Here is a 20585-nt window from a genome sequence, read left to right on the forward strand (position 1 = left end):
CAGTTACTCAGAAAGTACAAGATATTCACATTTGATTTTTTTTTTAAACCCTCAAAATTAGGGTACTAGTTAAAGGAACCTGGAACAGCCTCAAAAGAGTTAAAGGTCTCAGGTTATTCAGCACTCTATATATATCTATATATCACACAGAACAGAAAAGTACAAACAAGCCTAAGAAGATGCCAGCACTGTTAACAAGCAGAGAAAAGGAAACAATAAAAGGAAGACCTTCCTTTAACAAGTGAAGTTCTTACCTAGATAAGCAAACCAAAAAGGATCACAGATTCTGACAAAATCAAATTACCAGTAAAGGCAGCAAAAATAAAAAATAAAAACCTGAGGGGTACTAGTGAGAACCCACAAAGACATGTGGGGAGCATTCACTCCCCCCCCCATGGTTTCCTCTTTCCCTTTTCTGAAAAGCCTCCATAGCCTCCTTCTTCTCTTCCTTCTCTTCTCTTCTTCCCACCAAACAGCCAGCCTAGCTTTATCTGTCCCTTTGTCTTCAGCTTCCCCCCACAGCTGCCTCTACCTAGGAAAACTATGGTACAGTTGTGTGGTACCAGCCAATGAGCCAGGCCCACCTGTATGGTAGGGAACCCCCAAGGACTCGCAGGGGGCACAATCGCTTTCCCCTGTATCCCCCTCTTTCTGGCAACCTCCATATCCTCTCCCCTTTCCCCACCTCATTTTTTCCCTTCTCAGTCATTCACCCGCCTGTCTTTTATCTGCCTCCCATCTTCAGCTATATTTATTACACATTTCATTTATACTCCGTCTTTCTCCACAGTGGGCACCAAAGCAGCGTACATCATTCTCCTCTCCTCCTTTTGACCCTCACAACAACTCTGTGAAGTGGGTTAGGCTGAAAGCATGTGACAGGCACAACATCATCTAGTGAGCTTCTATGGCAGACTGGTGATATAAGCCCAGGTCTCCCAGACCCTATAGTGAAGCTCTAAGTGCTACACCACACTGGCTTTAATAGACTGGCTGCTGTTGAAGGTGAGTCATGCAGGCTTAGGTGAGTCATGCAGACGGATGGCATCAAGTCACGCACTGGCTGCTGACAAGCCTGACCCCAATGAGTCCTCCCCTCAAAGGCCAAAACTGCCCTAAGAAAGGGCCCTGCCCCCTCCCCCTGCCTTTTATTGACAGAAATCAAGCCAAGAATGCTGCGGTTGTCTAGCAAGTGTCATTCAGGGTTTCTGTTTTTTAAAGCTACAGGTGTTCATGTCATCATTTTGAGTTTTAAGAAGAAGAGCTGGTTTTATACCCCACCCTTCACTACTCAACAGACACCTTGTGAGGCAGGTGGGGATGAGAGAGTTCTGAGAGAACTGTGACTGACCCAAGGTCACCTAGCTGGCTTCATGTGAAGAAGTGGGGAATGAAACCCAGTTCTCCAGATTAGAGTCTGCCACTATTAACCAATACACCAAGCTGGCTCTCAATGTGTGTGTGTTTTTTAAGGGTTCAGATTTTTCTGCAAACCTAGGGCATTTTTCTGGTTTGTAGAAAAATCTGCCTTGTCTGTTCACAGCTCCAATCACCAGATTAAAATATTCTCAGATTTGACCAACTTAACTATTAGAAATGGGGCCCCACAAAACTTGCAGGGTGGCAATCCCATCCCCCCCCAAGTCCAGCCCGACCTTAAAGCCCAGTGGCAGCAGTGTTTGGGAGCCACTCCAAGCAGCTCCTGGTGCCTCTGCGGAGGCAGGACCCAGAGCAGCTCTCGAATGGCCCACCGCAGCTCCCAAGCTCCACCACACAGGTAAGGAAAAAGCATTCTCTGAACTTGCACAGAGAATGCTCCTTCACTTTTGGGGGGGATTTAAAAACAACAACTGTGCTTTGTTTTGGTTTTTGTGTCCAGATTTTTCCACAAACCTGGGGAGTGCCTCAAGTTCTGGAGAAAAATCTCTTTAGCCTCAAATGACCCCGATCTGCGGATTTAGATATCCACAGATGGTGGCCACAGGTAGCAAAAGGTATGCAGATATTGCTTACAATGGCAGAAACAGCCAAAAATCAGAAGGAAGAAGAAATTAACCAGACACAATCAGAAGATGACAATGGTGTAAAAGATTACTGAAAGGGATAAAGATATTGCAAAAAGCTAAATACTTTGCACTGTACTTCACTGAAGAAGATGCACAGTTGTCTAATTCTGAGTCAGTTTTTTCCAGGAAGGGAATCTAAAGAACCAAGTCAAAAATAGTGGGCTAAATGACAAATCAAAATTTCACATCACTGCATAGCATACGTCAGAGTTCCTCAGAGAACAAATGTATTTTTGTTAGGTCAGCAATTGCACAACAAGTCATTAAAATTTGTGCCCTTAGCACAGGATTAAAAAGAAAGTACAAGCATACAATACTTTTTAAAAGCAGCAACAAGTAGGAATAAGACAATTACACATTCACTAGCCTGGCATCTGTCCCAGGTAAATTGACAGAAAGCACTATTAAATCTAGAACCAATGCTCCCTCTAAGCTGTGGAGTCTTGTGAGCAAAAATTCTACTTTGTTAGCTACTGACATTAAAGTTGTGAGCGAGTGATTTGGCTACTGCATAAATCAGTTTGCTCTGGAGCCATCCTTCCTGAGCTAAGACAAAAATGTGTGAGCTGCAGGCTAAAAAACAGTGAGCTAGCTCACATTAATGCAGCTTAGAGGGAACACTGGAACCAACTACTATGTACATACACCACCATGACCTTTCTAAAGGGAAGTCCTGCCTCAATCAGTTTGATTCTTTTTAGTACTAAACATATAGACAGAGGAGATCTTAAAGACATTATATACTTGGAAAATCCAAAAAGCTTTTGACAAAGTCCCTTACCACAGATTACTTAATAAAATTAGCATAGATAAGAGAATGGTATGGACTGGTAACTGGTTAAAAAACAGGAGGCAGAAAGCATTGGATGCAAGTAAACAGCATTATCTCAAAGATGAATATTGACATTGGTGCTACTGAAATAATTCATAAATAATCTAGAAGATGGAGGTAAGTAGCCAAACTTGCAGGTGGCATCAAGTTATTAAAGATGGCAGAAAGCCAAATAGAAAATGAAAAATTTCACATGGAATCATGTCTACAGTTCACCCCATCTCAATAAGAACGCTGTAGAGCTATAAAACGCATAGATAAGGGTAGTCAAAATACTTAAGGCAGCTAATGGGGGGAGGTTGATGTCATTGGATATGGAGATTGTAAACACATTTTCTCATGTATCACAAATAGGGTTGCCAACTCTGGGTTAGGAAATTCCTGGAGATTTGGAGGTAGACCCTGGAGAGGGTGGGGTTTGCGGAGGAGAGGGAGCTCGGTGGGTTATAATGCCATAGCGGCCACCGTCCAAAGCAGCCATTTTCTCCGAAGGAACTGTTCTCTATAGTGTGGAGCTCAGTTATAATTCTGGGAGATCTCCAAGCCCCACCTGGAGACTGGCAATCCTACTCATAAATGACATGGAATTGATTGCATGAAGATATGGTAATAGCTACAGGCTTGGATGCTTAACAGGATTATATATATACACACACACACACACACACACACACACATACACGATAGGCCTACCAACAGCTTAAATGTAAACTGCATGCTCAGAAACATCGTACCTCTGAATACCAATTAATGGGGGGGAGGCTGTTGCTTTTGGGAAAGCTTAAGCTTAACATAAAAGCATCTGTTACACCACTGTACGTAGCAAAACGTCTGGACATGGTGGAGCAGTCCTTAGCCTATTGCCATCATAATGAACTGTAGACAATAAATAATTCAGTATAACTGAAAAGATTACATAAAGTCAGCAATTGTCTTTTCCATGTTTGTTAACACAAGGCAAGGGCTTATTTTGCTATATTCAATTTGCCATGCTAAAGGTATTAAAATCATGCTCTACATCAAATAAATAAAAGACTCCTACTTGGCTACTATTTTTCGCAACCTCTGAGTTAATCTGTGCAGTTGTTGAAGAGAGACAGTCAAAAAAGGCTTGGTCAGCTGCCGATATTCTATCTTTGGCACCTTCGTGTAGAATCTAAAAAAAAAAAAGCTTCGTTTAAAGACACTTCAAAAACAAATTTCTCTCTCTGAATAATACTTTGAACTGTGGACAGATAGTATAGTTACATTCTTGAAGTAGCACTATTCACACAAACTTTAATACCCTCATAAAGCAAGACCTTTTCATTTAACGTGTGATTTATACCCTATGGGCTCAGCCCAATACTGCTGCTAGTACAGGATCCGGGTGCAGAAGGGCCTATTAAGCATTACACAGCCTTGTGTCCCTCCCTTCTTCCATGGCATGTACACAAGCAATCAGCATGCCACATCTCTCCAAAACACTACAGGAAATGGGAGCCCTATTTCAGTCTTTTACATCCTTCCTGCTTTGCTCAGTCAAGAAATAAATATAATTTCTCAAATAAGATGGGGTGGGTGGAGATGAGAGTGGTGAACAAGGGTATAAGCAGACCTCCCATTCCCTGAAGTGACCTAATAAGCTGCTAGCAAGGGGTGGTTGATGACAGGTACAGAAACAGTTCCATTACTCCCTGTGAGAGCCCTCCACACTCTGGCACCATGCCTGAGACAGAACTGCACCAAGCTCCATTTCTTTCTCTCTTTTTTTGGTGTGTGTAAAATTAATGCTTCGTTTTTAGTTTACTGTAGCCCTCTTGCAAGTAAAAATGTAAAAACAATGGGGAATAAATGGCACATGAAGCATCCAACAATAAAGTCACCTCTATATGAAATATATAGCAGTTACACCATATATGTATATTGTTTTATTGTTGTCTTACTTCAACATAATCTGTTGGAACTAGTCCTCGTACTCCTTGGCTGTTTTTTCCTTCCAGCCAGCCTCCACCAACATCCTATAACAGTAAGAAAATAATGATTAAATTGAATTACATCATAATTAAATCAAAAAGTTGCAAATTGCATTTTTAATAAAATGTGTTTCTTCTGTTTAATTAGCATGTTTTATTCTATGATCAGTATCAGATTTTTATTTCATCCTTCCTGAAAGAACCAAATATGATATATGTGGACTTGCAAGAATAAATTGGGCAAGTCTCATGAAGCTAGAGAAAGCAATACACCAAGTAAAAACTTGATTGCTGAGTGAGAATTTGAAGTAAGGTCTTCCCTGTTTAAGTCTAATACAGTATCCTCTATACCACACTGGCTCTAAGAAGTCCAAAGCATCTAATGCTACAAACCTGTGCACACTTACTTGAGAATAAGTCCAATTTAACACAGTAGGGGTTATTTACAAGTAAGCAATCATAAGATTCATCCATATTTTAGATGCTTGTTTACTGCAGACTAAACCACACTGTATTAGACAAACAGGGAAGACCTTACTTAAAATCAGGGGTCATTTGGGGGGGGGACGCGGGGGGACGCCATCCCCCGGGTGCGGTGCGGGAGGGCGGGGCCTGGAGCTCCCTGCTGGTGCCCGCTGGAGGTCGCCGCCGGCTGTGGGGAGGACACACTTCCGGTGATGTCAGGGAGTGTGGCATATGCTAATGAGTTATGCTAATGAGTCCCCCTAGCTCTTTTTCTACGAAATGACCACTGCTTAAAATTCTCACTCAGCAATCAAGTTTGTACAGACTAATCTGTAATTAAAACACTACACACACAGCTCAATCTTTTTTTCTAATTTCATTGTATCTGATTCTGTACCACAGTCCTAGACCATGGATTTTTTGATCTCCACTCTGAGGCCATGTACAGATTGGGGGGGGGGGTGTTTCCTGCAAATCTGAGGGAACTCCCAATTTTGCACAAAAATTCAACAATGACAAAGATGTTGACAGGTTTGAGTTTGAAAAATCTCCTGAATGCAAACTTACAGAAGGGACAAGTGAGATCTTTTGATGCTATTCTGCAAGATCTTTGCTGCCATTTTGAGGGCTGCTTAGCAACCTCCATAAAGAGGTGATGGAGGCAGCAGTGGTGTCAGTGGGTGGGCAAGGCAGACAGCAGTGCAGATGAGTGAGGAAGGAAACAAAGCAGAGTTGCCAGTAGCAGCAGTGAGTCAGGGAGAAGTTGGTTTTATTGTTTGCCATGTTGAGTCCAAGGAGAAAAAAATAGGACAGAAATGTTTTAAATTAATAAATAAATGAGAAGGCGAGGAAACAAGTGGCAGTGGTAGAGACAGGTGGGAAGCAAAGACTGTAGGCGAAGGCTGAATGAGGGCAAGGGGGAAAGCCAGCATGGAGTGGGAGAAAGAATCAGCAAGAGGAGGAGGGGGGGGGGGGATTGCTCCTTCCCTATAAGCTCGGGGGTCTTTTATGTTCAGGGCTGGCAGTAAGGAGGTAAAATAAACAATTCTAACTGTCTAACAATCAAATTCCATGCACATTCAAAAGTCCTAGTGAATTCAATGACACTTGCTCCTAAGGAAATGTGCAGCAAGTTACAAACTAATGTTTCTTTCCATCTTAACTTGTTAAGATATAGTAGTAACTTTGAGGAACAGAGCAATCATCAGCTGAGAGCTACTGAGTTACATAAGTTTTCCTAGAACCAAAGGCATCGAAATGATTGGCTATCTTTGCAGCTTCCTTTTATGTGCAAGCAGTACATCTACAGACTTTCAACTTCAGCAACAGAGTCATTCTACCTATTCTTCATCAAAATTGCAGGAGTTATTTTAGTAGACAGAACCCTGATTCCCACCATGTGCATCTTACCGGATTGGTAATTGTGATGATTTCTCCTTCAGTAACTGTTAACTCATTGTTTCCAGGTTCAGCAGCAAAGTCATACATAACCCGAGCCTGTAGATGTACAAAAATAATACTAGTGATAAGCACTCTGGATTTAGTTCTTCAAGATCCATGGTAAAAAAAATTGCATGAAACAAATGATAAATAAGTAGAGATAAATCACAGAAAAGAACTGGTGATGACATACGCCATACAGATCAATATTTTGAAAATCTAACTGGCAAATTCCTATTAAAATCCAATTTAAACAATATTTTATATAGCATCCCGAAGTGAGACAGCTCTTAAGAACTGGCCCTTATTATCCTGAAATTTTCTTGTAAAGATGAAAGCAATTATCACTTAATCAAAGTACACAGAGTCTTCCTCAAAAACAACTTTATATAATAAATTGTACCAGGGAAATGAAATTAAGTTCTAAAAGCACTTTCCTCACCCCAGCTACCATTCCACATTTTTAAAAAACAACCATCACTGGAGGACAAAAGACAAGATGTGCCTTGGGAGTCTCACAAGCAGGACACGACAGTAATAGCCATTCCACAACTGGCTGTACCATCTAATAAACAGACACAAGCTACCTCTATATATGGAAGTTTCACTTAGATGTAACATCTAATAGTGCATGGGAAACAAGTACACTGCCATGTTGTACTTATCAGAGCCAGTTGTGTGTGCACATGCCACTGAGTTAATGTGCTAAAATTTGCCTGCCTTTTTTTAAACAACTGTGCTCCTAAGCCTTTATCTGCCACCAGACATGCAGTCATTTCACAGGTGAAGCTTCTCGTAGTGTATTATATGAAGCAATGGCAGAAAGTTCACCTGCAAAATTTCTACATCTCGGCAGCTGTTAAAGACTCAGGAGCAAGGATGTAAAAAGCCAGCAAAAGCTAGTTACTGTGCTTGGAAGATGTACTTTAGTATTTGGCATAAAGTCAATACACAGTAGAACAGATACACTCAGAATTAACAACGCACACTTCCCCCACATCTGATTAACACCCAAGGAGCCAACAAGATCTCCTCTTTCTCTATGGGCCAATTAAGTCACAAAAGCAAATAACAGGAACAAAACTCCCAGGACTTTACACACTGGTAACCGAGCTGTACAGTACAAATGAACATCAATAGAAGTTTCACCAAGACACCTCATTTACATTTCTAAAATTATAACCAGAGTAAATAGAAGTGTGTCATATTTTCTGTTTCCAGCTCATTTATACCCCATTTTAAAAGCAAAATTGGCTTCCAACAATAACAAAGATAAAAGATGTTAGAAATATTATGCGAATATACAGCTAGAATTGCTAGTAATGTGGACCTCTCTCCACCAATATTTCAATTATTTTCTCTTATCTTTCAATCTTGACTTACCCCCTTCACACCCTCAACCTCCTACTCAGCTTTAAATCTGTCCTGAAAGATTTTAGATGGCTAGCTGTGTTAGTCTATAGCAACAAAATCAATTAGGCATCCACAGCATGTACTTAAACAATTTATTTCAGCATAAACTTTTGTGAACCAGGTTATGCTAGAATAAATTGTTAGTCCTTAAAATTCCACTGGATTCCTGTTTTATTTTTCTTTGAGGAGTATTCCAGCTTTTGCACATTCCATTCCAATGAGGCACATTGTTTACAACTTTTGTTCAGCAAATGTTGTACTTGTAAACAAATGTACTAGGGTTCAGCCAGATTCAAATCCACACTGTCCTAGACAGTGCAATATATGTTAAAGACAGTTAGCTGCAAGTTTTACATAGCCAATTTAGGTTATCAGGATTTCTAGCCGTTTCTAGCCCTTCTGAAAAGGATGAATCAATACCAAAAGCACAGAAGATATATGGATAATAAATATTTATGAATATGCACACACAATGTGCCAAGGAATTCATTTCTAGCCCATAAAAGTGGTCTAATCACTGTCAGGAAATCTGGTTGAATGTTCCACAGATAAATGAGGATGCCATTCTGGGAAAAGAATTGCTGAGTGGAAATAAAGCTCCTCAGCAAAAAATTTATTGCGCTTGGCCAAACTCTCCTGCAGAGAGAGAAAAAAAATCCCCAAAACTTAATATGTTTACACAATTTGTAACATCTCTCACTGATTATGGAAAATACACCCATGTTATCTGGGAGAAACAGCTTGTTACTGAAAAAATCTCTGGTAAGATATATTTCACACATACAGTGATGTTAAAGAATACCTCTTTAACTATCCAAGATGGGTTCCTACTTTTGATGTAAGCTAGCATATCAAAACTTTTAACAAACTGTACCGGCTTTCCTAATATTACTGCAAAATCAAACTAAAGGGTCAGTGGGTTGACTTCCAAAGAGCCAACATCAGTATTTGTGAAATCTACAACAGGAAATATTTCATTGAACGGATTCCTAAGAACGGATACTATGAACACGTGGTCACAATGATATCTAAGAACTGATACAACTGGGGGAGGGGGTGTTTTCATATAGTTATAAATGAATGCATAATTTAAAAGAGCCATGAGATTTTTTTTCCACCAGAAATCAATGAGACACAGTCAGTGCAGTAGTTTAGTTACAAGAAGAAATTTTACTTGTGCATTTTTGCTGTTATTCTCACACTAAATTTCTGTAAAAACAGGAATCTCTTAGCTTTGAAAAATTAAAAAGCTCTGATTGTCCTAGATTATACTGCAGGAGTTTCTTTAAAAACCAAAAGAAAGAAATCTGCTCTGTCAATTAAGGCCAGTGCAGACTTACTTCCTTCATGCATCTCTCCCCAGCATTTATGGAAATTATGATGCTGGTAAACCAAGAATGTAAGCATTACAATTTAACAAAATAAAACTACACTCCAAAAGTACTGCAGCAATTTGTATCTTAATAAACAACAAAATGAAACCTTACAGCATGATGACACCGTGAAATGAGGGAGCAAAGAGGGAGAATTACCATGTGGACTTCACGGTACATCCAGACAGAAAAGGCCATGATCAACATTTCCCAGAGACATTTTATAAGATATTCTTTACAAGGTTTTGAAGTAGTGTTTCACAAACACAACATTAAGTGCAAATCAGAAAACACAACACCCAGTTGCCTCACTTGAACGGCACAACTACATACTCAGCTGAAATTTCCCTAAGTGATTATACGGTAGAAGGTGAAAGGGAGCTCTGGCCCCTGTCACTAGCCCCCTGGAGTAAGAACCGTAAGATAGTTCCATTACTTTAATCAAAAGAAGACTGGCCTTGCCCAACTGTATATAAATTTTAAATATCAAACAGATCTACCTTTTCTATCCATTTCCCTTAAGCTTTGTCTTGACCGCAAGCCCAAGGCCAGGACCTGTCTCTATATTGATGTAAACCACATTGTGAAACGATCATCAGAAAAGCCGGATATAAAGACAATTTCTAAACTAGGAGCTTCCATTCAGTCTTGTTTCTGCATACAGTGTACCGGACGGTCTTAAAGTGAGAGGTGTGATGCAGAACTCCAGAGATGCTCCAGAACAAAAGGTTTGAAAGAGGGGGGGGAGTCAGAAAGTAAACACAAAGGTTCCTTCTAACAAGTGCTTTATGAGTCAGACATGAATCTCAACAGAGTTCTGGTCTGATCCATAACAGGGTTGTCTGCTGACAGCTCCAGCATTCACAATCCCTTCGTACCCAAACTTACTTGGCAGTGGTGGCAGCAGCAAGGAGAACTCCATGAGGTGCTAGACACTGCCAACCAGTATCAGAATCAAGAACCATGAGAAATGTACTTCCCATAATTCCTAAACCCCTGTGGGAACTACATTTCCCATGGTTCCCTAGACACAGGACACTGTTACAAATATGCATCCTAATGGACAGTCTCCTAAAGGAGACCTTGCAGTAAAGTTTCATGTTGCAGCTGCTGGGTAACGTTTGTGGAAAGGAACCCTGGCATGTGCTGCGAGGGTTCCTTCTGCTCTAAGGAAGGGAGGGCATCTTGACATGGGTGATTCCCAACTGTCCATCAAGAAGGCAGGACTAAAACTCTTCCAGGCTTCCTGTCTCCTACCTACTTTCCTCAGTTGGGTAAGTCCTGAAGCAGTATCTACACTAAAATACTAAGTAAATCATTGAATATTTTAGGAAACAGAAAATGCGTTTGGACAGGAAATGAGAAGGCATTAACATGGAGAAAGCAGCTTGTTATCCCCCTCTTTAAATCAGGGTGGGACAAGATGCCCTCCTTTCCTCAAAGCAGAAGGAACCCTGAAGATAAGTGCCAATGTTCCTTTCTCGCCCTGAGGAGGGGGGCGTCTTGACATGGAACATCCAAAAGCAGTTTTATCCCCATGTCAGGTGGGAAAATCAGTCCACCTGCACCACTTGTAATATCCTTCTTCTGAAGACTTCGTCAGCTGAGCAGGGATATTCATTTTGTAGGGCCTGGTGATGGGTGATAGAGATGATCATGTGGCTGCCATCAGGGATTTCCTCAACATCTATTGTTGTGTTAGATGCAGCACTACGAATGGAGAGAGCTGTGGTTCCAAGTGGTACCTGGAACTTGCACTGCCTCAGACATACCCTGTTTCCCCGAAAATAAGACCTACCCCAAAAATAAGCCCTAGCAGGATTTCTATGCATTTGTGGTATCAGCCCTAGTGTGTCTTCTTGAGAAAAAATAAATATAAGACAATGTCTTATTTTTGGGGAAACACGGTATTACCATTTTAGATATTTTCTGTCCCTCGTTAAGTGAACTCACTTAGATAAAGAGAAAGTCTGTTTTATGAATTGATGCTGTGTGCCTGATGTAGATCCTTCAGACTCTGTAAAGATGTGCCACTCCTTTTCTTTGAGGTGGAATGTTTTGGGGCAGAATGAAGGCAATGATATTTCCTGGGAGTGGTGGAAGGAAGTACTGACCTTTGGATTGAATGCTGGATCAATTTTAGGACCATTTATCCTTGTGAAAAACACAGAGACTTTTCCTGCTAAAGCTCGTGATTCCGAGACCCTTCTGGGCAAAGTCACAGCTGTCGGAAACAGGACCTTCATTCTCAATCATTTTAGTAGAACTTCTCTGAAAGGTCCAAATGGAGGATGAGTGAGCACCAACAGGACCAAGTACAGCTGCCAAGAAGGAAATCTATGGACAGCTGGAGGGTTGACATGGGCTACTCCTTTGAGAAATCTGACTATGTGAGGATGTCTGGATACAGAGCATCCATCAATCTCTGCGGTTACTACAACCCTGTCTACCACTTGTCTGTGTATCATAGTCAACACCATACGCAGGAACTCCAGGATCTAGTGTAACATAGGAGATAATGAGTCTAGGTGCTTCCATTTGCACCACCTGGCATATGCCTTCCACGAAGAGTTATAAATTCTTGATGTAGAAACTCTTTTAGAGACTAGCATGATACCTGTGAACCTTGCAGAATAGCTTAGGCTTCAGAGTCTTTCCCTTTCAATTTCCATGCAAACAGGTGTACCCATGCTGGGTCTGGGTGCCGCAGTGGCCTTTGCTGAAGCATGTCCAGAATGACAGGAATCTGCCAAGGATTTTCTATTGATAACCTCACTAATGCTGAATACCAGGATCTGAGTGGCCAACTAGGGCTATGCAGACCAGGGTTACGTTTTCTTGCCTCAGTTTCCTCAGCATCTTTGGTATTAGCAGAATAGGTGGAAAGGCATAAAGGAGGCCTGGTGACCAGGGAGATGTTAGAGCATCTGTTTGCTCTGCTCCTACTGTCTGGAACCATAAGAAGAACCTGGGCACATGGTAGTTAAGGTCTGAGACAAAGGCTGCAGTCACACACACTAAATAATCCACTTTCAATGCACTTTCCAACTGGATTTTGCCAGTTCACACAGTAAAATCCAATTGGAAAGTGCACTGAAAGTAGAATGAAAGTGGATTATTTAGTCTGTGTGACCGCAGACAAAGAGATTCATAACAGAGTAGCAGAAGCATTTCACAATCTGTGTGAAAACCTCCATTTTGAGAGACCACTTCTTGTTGTTCACCCGTTGTCTGCTTAGCCAGTCTGCTAGCACATTCCGCTGGCCCTTGATGTACTCTGCTGATACAGACTTGAGCTTCTGTTCTGAACAATACACGATCCTTGCCATCTCTGTGTGAAGTGTCATGGACCCACCCTGCTTGTTATGTAGGCTGTTCTTATTAAGACATGATTGATCCTGATCCCATCCCAGAACTTGACTAGAGCCAGTCTGATTGCCCTGATCTCAGGAAAGTTGATGCTCATCTTCCCCTCTACACGGTTCTAGGTCCTTTCTGCAGGCCTTCCCTGACAGATTGCCTCCCCCCAGACTGTCAGGCATGCATCTATAAATACCGGGTTTACAATGGGCTTTATGTATTCTTTGCCCTTGACCAGATTGGATCATGGGGTCTGTGAAGAAACGGGGACCCGCCCTCAGCCCTGGGAGACTGAGCAGCTGTTCTGTGGCTCGCAAGTCCCTGTTTTTGCCCGCCCACCCTGCCTGGTGGGGCTATTTCCCTTCTTCATTCGCTGCCACCACTCACTGGATTCACACCGCCTTCCTAGAGGGACAGTGAGACCCCTCTGGCTGATTTACCAACCCAGGAAAGTGGGTACCTCAATCTTTGGGCACCCCCTGGAGAGTTGGCAACCCCTCTAATTTGGGGGCGTTTGCACTCCCGCTGCCCCCCCCCCCTTTGCCTCTGGTAATGTGCTGGAGCAGGGAGGACTATGTGGTCAAGGCACTACCAGGTTTTATATATACAAGTTAGGCACAGAAAATAAACACAGGCACATCAACTCAACCTGGGCAGAAAATAAACACGATCTAAACGCAATTCCTCTGTCCCCCTACACACACCCTCCCTACCTCTATAGTGGGTGGCTGCAGGCCAGGATTTGCTTTCCCCCTCCTTTTGATTGGAGAGAAACTCCGGCCCTTCACTGGACTGGTCACCAGTACTGCTAACCCTCCTGGCTGTCCACCACGATTTATAGTGGCCTGGACTGACCACGGAGTGTTGGTAGCAGGAGTCCCACCTGTACGCACCCCTTGAAGCTGCTGAAAAACCTCCCCTGAGGGGTCAAAGCCTTTATTTGGCTGGCTCCACCCCTGGGGTGGGTCCCTACTTTCCCGCTCTTTTCCCCTAAAGCTGCTGGGAAATGTAGGCCAGGCAGCCCCATTGTTCCCTATGGAGCACCTCCCCCCTCCAGAGGACTACCAGACTGGCAGTCATTTAGTTACAGGGTCCACCACACAAGGCCCTGGTAAGAGGGCAGGTAAGAACTAAGGGAATGTCTATCTTCTAAAGGATCTGCAGCTGGAAGTTCTCAGGAACCACTGCAAAGGATGGAAGTGAAATCTTACCCAAGGAACTGAGTCTAGGCAAGCAATCATTAGGCCTTGTAGTCTTGCCAGTCATTAGTGATGATGACCTGGAATTTATCCGTTGTCTTGCCATGCCTGAGATTTTCTGGATCTTCTCCTCTGGCAGGTACAGCCTGTTTACAGGGAAATCTATTGTGATTCCTGTGTGCTTTGAGGGGGGGGGATGTAAATATCCTTGTCTATTCTCCCATATTTCTGTTCAAGTTGGGGTGACTTTGGTCACCCTCGAAGCATGGCAGAGTATGCTGGCTTCAAAAGGAATGTGAAGGGTTCTGCCATCTATCAACCCCTCCTGTGTGTTCTAGGCCTAGCCTTCTTATTCTTGGTTTCTACCACAATATCATCCAAGTTGTCTCCAAAGAGATTCCCTGAAATGGAAAGGACACTAATATTAGCCTGGAATAGTAATCAGCTTGCCAAGCTCTCAGCCACAAGCTTCTATGTGCTGCTACTGCTGCCACCATAGAAAAGGAAGAAAGGCACAGTGTGTCAAGAGTGACATTAGCCATAAATGTGACCACTCTAAGAAGTCCATTAGCACCTTTCCTCGTCTTTTTGTTCTCCTCTAAAAACAGCTGAACTAACTTCCTAACCAGAAGGATGGAAGCCCTTGTGAACAGAGATTATGTGGTTTATGCCCTAACTGCAGGGGCTGAGGCCTTACAGGATTTTCTGAGAGTATAATGTGATTTATGGTACAGTTGGTCATATAGGAATCTGTCACTGTCTTTAGTAACCAAGCTCCCTTAGAGGAGAGCTACAACAGGAGCATCTACTAATGGAACATGTAATTCCTAATGTGGTTAGGCAAAGAACACCTTTTTTTTTTTTTTTGCTATACCCAGCTTCTCTTTATTAGAAAAAGAGTTTGCCCAGTCCTCTTTCATTTGGTTCTCAAAGAATTCTGGAAACCGCACTATTTTCCCCCAGACTAGGAATGGGGGACGGGATTCCTATTTCTCTTTGGGTTTGGTTTTAGGATTGGTCTTCTCTTCCCTAGTTTCTGAGTGCCCTGAGAGAGATAGTGCCTTGGCTAATAGTCCCTGATAGTCCTCTTGGTTAAAGAGACATTTGGATTTGCTGTGGGACTATTATCTCCTCCTCAGACATCTCCCCTTCTTCCTTATCAGAAGATCTGTTTTGACTCTCAAGTCCCAGTAGGAGGGGGCTCGGTCACTGTGAGAAAGGTGGGGCCTGTGCATTGCCATTTTTTGGGGTGCTGCCTTAGTCAGCCAAGGCTTGTGCCCTGCACTCTGCCCCCTGTCTGAGGAATCCTCCCCTCTTCCCTGCCTCAACAATCCACAGGAAGGGTGGATAATGTGATCTGGAGGATGACCCTGAATGATATATTTTCCAGCTTCCTTGTGGGGAAGGTGCATTCTGCTCTTGCAGGGACCAGACCAATGCTCCCTCTAAGCTGTGGAGTCTTGTGAGCAAAAATTCTACTTCGTGAGCTCCTGGCATTAAAGTTGTGACCGAGCGATTTGGCTACTGCATAAATTAGTTTGCTCTGGAGCCATCCTTCCTGAGCTAAGACAAAATGTGTGAGCCGGAGGCTAAGAAACTGTGAGCTAGCTCACACAAACTCAGCTTAGAGGGAACACTGGACCAGATTTCCTCCAACATAGCATGGCAAAGCCAGCTTGGTACCTCTGGAAGGCATCGAGAAAATGGGGACTGGGAGGGAGGCGAGACATCTCTACCTTGCCCTACAGTGATGCTCCATCTCCCTGACTGCTTCACTGAGGCCATGAAAGCCGAGCCCAAGCTTGCGTCATCTTTATTGGTGCAGAGGATCTTCCCATCTGAATCGGCCGCTGCTGTTGAGACATCCTCTGAGGTGCAGCTGAACTGTGCAGCATACTCCTCTTGTCACCTCTGCTTGTCCGCTCTTGTCCGCTCTTCTGAAGGTCTGCACCTGCTTGACCCCGCCAGGGAGTAGTTCCTTCCTCCTGTTTTTGGGCAGACAAAGAGGTCCCCATCCTCTTTGGGTACGAAGCCATCTGAGGCTTTGTTGACGTTCTCTGTGTTCACCATTGCCTCAGCCACTCTACCCTCAGAAAGGGGGGGGGGCAAGGAGTAGGCCAAAGGAGGAATTGTTCAGAATAAAGAAGTGAGAAGAAGCAGGTATAAAAGCATAGAAATAGGAGTATTAGGTGCCTTCCACTGAGTTGTAGGGGCCTTGCTGAGCAGATCCTACAAAGGCCTGCTCTCCTTAATGAGGCAGGAAACAAACTGAGGAAACTGGGTGACACCACCCAGGAAACAGGAAGCCTGGAAGAATTTCTGTCATGCCTCCTTGATGGACAGATGGGACTCTCCCATGTCAGGATGCCCTCCCCTTCAGAGCGAGAAAGGGAGACCTCTAGGCTCCACAGTGCTCCTGACATTAAGGGGTGTAACAGAACTGAAATTCAGTACCATCAAGGAGGAGAAGAATAATTTTTCCTAAGCCCATTCTGAACTGAGCTAGGAGGAGGAGTACACCCATCCGTAGCTGCAACATAAATTGCAAAAAAAAATCCCCAAAACCAAAACAAAACACCACAGTAATTTCAACATCTGGTCAGAACGAAGCAGGACTGTAATGAAAGTCATGTGCTTATGTCTCAGGAACTTATTTTTGTTTTTCCTCACTGCCTTCAACTCTTGTGGGACTCCCAAGCAGCAGGCCTTTCCTTGGCCTAGTAAACAGCCTGCAGCCTTTTTTTTTCCTTCTTTTTTTGGCATTTGGGATCATCTGTGGATACATGAGGCCCTGCTGATGGTCCCAAGTTGCAAGGATGACAAAACTCCCTCCCCACTGGCTAGCTGGCAAGTGGACTTGTGGAATGTTTCAACAAGAAATCTCCCAGAATATATCTTCTTAAGTACCACGGGTGTAGATGCTTTACACATCAGCATTACCCACAAAGGGCTACAAACATTAGGTTGGATCCAGAGTAAACTTTCCACTCGGGGAAGGGAAAATGCAATTTCTGCTCATTCTCTCTTCCTGATGTAGGCCTCTGATTTGCACCTCATGCCAATTCTGAGGGTCTCCTACCCCCCAGGAACAACATTTTCAGGGAGATTAATGGGCTGGGGGGGGGACAAAGAGAGCATGATGCTTCTGTTGTGCTGCCTGAACTGCATTCCAATAGCAGAAAATTTAGTCTGGATCCAACCCCTAAATTAAATAAATATTATCCAAGATACAACTACTTGACCTTCTGGTTAATGGCACTTCAATAGCATCTGCATGGTTCCACAACATGCCAAAATGTACATGGCCAACTGAGAGAAGCACTCTCTTAGTTCCTGTCCTCAAACAACTCTCCTCTACTTGAGATATACTAATGGCATTGGCTAGACTAATGTGAAAAACCACCACAGCTTCAACAACTTCCACCTTACTATCCGTCTGAGTCAGCCAACATGTTAGATTTACTTTCCAGAAAGCTATGTGCCACTACACCATGTATATATAAATAACATTTTATACTGAAAGCCTACTGACCATATACATATCTCCACACAGAAGCCACCATCCAGAGCATACCACACAATCCATTATCTACTCTGTACATCTGACTCTAGTCCAGAATAACTTGAGCAACAATAAACTGGTTAGTTTTTAAGATACCAGAAGAGTCCTCTTTGTGTTTGCTTCCAATTGACTAACATGGTGGTTAACCCAAATCAGTCCCCATGTCAGGCCAGTCGTGTGTATAGCATCCCCTATGCATGCAGAACAGGACACGAAAAGATTGTTTGAGTTTGCTGTATATACTGTTGCCCTCTTGTAAGCTGCCCTGAGCCCGCTCGCGGGGAGGGTAGGGTAAAAATACAAATATATATATGGCTTCCAGTCTAGCAAAATAAATCTCACAAGAATGGAAGGATGGAAGGGAGAGAGAGAGTTGCATCACATTATTACCCTATAAAAGAACAGAATTAAAAGGGGGAGCAAAAATGGGGATACTACGCGATAGCAAGATTGGGCTATTCAAAGGCACCAAAACAGCAACAATTACATGTGGCAATTCAACAGTGTTCTGCTGTAATACTATGGTGCTGGAGAAGACTTGAGAATCCCTTGGACTGCAAGGAGATCATATCATTCAATCCTAAAAGAAATCAACCCTGACTGTCCCTGGAAGGCCAGATACTGAAGCTGAAGCTCAAATACTTTGGCCACCATATGAGAAGGGAGCAATCACTGGAGAAGACCCTGATGCTGGGAATGATTGAAGGTAAAAGAAGAAGGGGACGGCAAAGGATGAGATGGTTAGACAGTGTTATTGATGCAACAAACATGAAATTAAGCAAACTCCGGAAGATGATGGAAGACAGAAGGGCCTGGCATGATGTGGTCCATGGGGTCGCAAAGAGTCATACTCAACTGTGCGACTGAACAACAACAACAAAAGCTGTCGGGTCCCCCCAATTAAGACACTCTCCACAACACACTTAAGCAGTGGTAGTTTATTGAGATATGTTTACTTTAAGAAAACAGGCTCTGTGTCAGAACTGAGAAAAAGGCGCACAAATAGATAATACAAAATACACCCCACACCTCTCACATATGTCATCACTCAGCCCCTATTATATCTATGGCAACGCTGACAGATATACAACACCTTATCTATGTTCAGGCCTGGCAAAAGAGTCCCCAAGGCTAGCTTCCTTGGGAACCAGCGATGGGGCACAATCTTAAGGAAAGTTATGGCTTCTACAAGCAGGCACTCCAAACACCCATGCACTCCCCTCAGGAATTCCGTCCCCCCTCAATTATGGCAAGCAGTGAAGTGGAACGATGTGAAATGAAACTGAAGCTTGACACTGTCAAGTTGCAGCTGACTTATGGCAACCCTGTTGGGTTTTCGAAGCAAGAGACCAACAGAGGTGGTTTTCATTGCCTGCCTTTGTGTAGCAACCCCAGACTTCCTTGATGGTCTCTCATTCAAGTACTAACCAGGGCCGACCCTGCTTAGCTTCTAAAAGTTGATAAGAGCAGGCTAGCTTTTAATACCCAATTGAAATTAAAGTTAGCCAAAACTGTATTTCTCCCCTGTGGCCAGTCCACAGCAAACCAACCAAAAGAGAGAAGGTAAGTGAGGCATTGCCTAAAGAGGGATCCAAGGGAATGATAGGATAAACATGGGAGAAGTTTCAGATAGGAAGGAAAGAGTCCCTAGCCTAGCTACGGGAGAAGGCTAGCTGATGGTAGTCCAGACTGACCAAGAACAGGAATGGAAAAACTAAGAAAGGTAGAAAGATGTGGAGAGTTAAATTTGGGAAGGAAAGCATACTGCAGAAAGAGAAACATACTCTGTCTTAAGAAGGAAGATCCTGTGATTTCATACTCACAGTGCTGGAAGGAGCTTGGGATGCCCTTCTTACGCACCTTGATTTACCTGGGTGCAAATTGGCAAAATTTGATGCAGAAGATCTGTGATGGTATTAAGTAAAAATGGCAGGTTGCCCACTGGTAGAATCTGGGTTGCACTGTGATTGGTACAACTTTAGGACTGGAAACTCCACTGGTGTGAGGGTCAGAACCCAACCTGCCCTGGGACAGTTCAAACTGGGTACAAGGCAGAGTACCATGTGATTTAGTGGGGACAAGAAATGGGCCTAGTTGCAAGTGACTGGTTCAGAATGGATGACAGGCATGACTCAGACCTGCTGACAATCAAGGAAGCTTGTATTGTGACGGAGATTTGTTAGAGCTTTGATTATTATCCTGCAAACCTGTTTCAATACTTATGGCCATGAGTGCAAAGAGCTTTGGAGGGTCACACTAAAGATTTTTGATTAATGTTCTCTTGAAGCACAAACACAACCAAGCTACTTCCTTTTGAAAGTGCCTGGAAGAATACTAGCCTTAACAAAGAGACCTTGCCTTGATATCAAATGGATGTATTCATCCACACTTCTGACATCAGAAAGCCACAGGCTCTCGGGTTGCAAAAGTCATGAGGGAGCTAGGCAACATGGCTACCTTGGCAGAATTTGTAATCATGTTTGAAATTCACATCACATGGTTGGCATATTACAAAGACACATCAAACATAATACTGAAAAAATTCACACACTGTTAAAACTAACATTCACTACCAATACTTACATGGTTAGGAAAAAATGTAAAAAGAATGGCTATACATTAGAAAAATGTTCTTTTGTGTGATGTTCTCCAACTGCTCCAACTTATAAGGAACATATTTTCATCAAGAAGATAACATGCAACTCAGTACATCCATCAAAGCAAGCACAACATCCTCACTGCAATTTTCACAAGTAGAACAAGGTAAAAACTGCCATAATAGGAATTGCTTGCTTCCATGCAATGGTTTTGTTGATACTCACAGTTCATACTCATTCCTCTCTACCATACGCATCCCAGATAGCCCACATGCAATGAAGGAAGGACAAAGAGAAAGAAAGAGTATAACCAGTATTAGAGT

General features: G+C 43.0%; 1 protein-coding gene across 4 annotated transcripts in view; it reads right to left on the reverse strand.

The window, feature by feature from the left end:
* Window positions 1–20585, reverse strand: part of SNX9 (sorting nexin 9) — a 70748-nt gene that overhangs the window by 41907 nt on the left and 8256 nt on the right. For all 4 annotated transcript variants that reach the window (XM_015418282.1, XM_015418281.1, XM_015418280.1 and 1 more), the window contains exons 2-4: window positions 6729–6815; window positions 4824–4898; window positions 3941–4054 (exon numbers count right to left, since the gene is read on the reverse strand). In XM_015418282.1, coding sequence (XP_015273768.1) covers window positions 3941–4054; window positions 4824–4898; window positions 6729–6815 — 276 coding nt within the window. The remainder of the gene's footprint in view (window positions 1–3940; window positions 4055–4823; window positions 4899–6728; window positions 6816–20585) is intronic.

The sequence above is a fragment of the Gekko japonicus genome, unplaced genomic scaffold, assembly GCF_001447785.1.
Source record: "Gekko japonicus isolate JY-2015 unplaced genomic scaffold, Gekko_japonicus_V1.1 scaffold4107, whole genome shotgun sequence".
NCBI classification, from domain to species: domain Eukaryota; kingdom Metazoa; phylum Chordata; class Lepidosauria; order Squamata; family Gekkonidae; genus Gekko; species Gekko japonicus.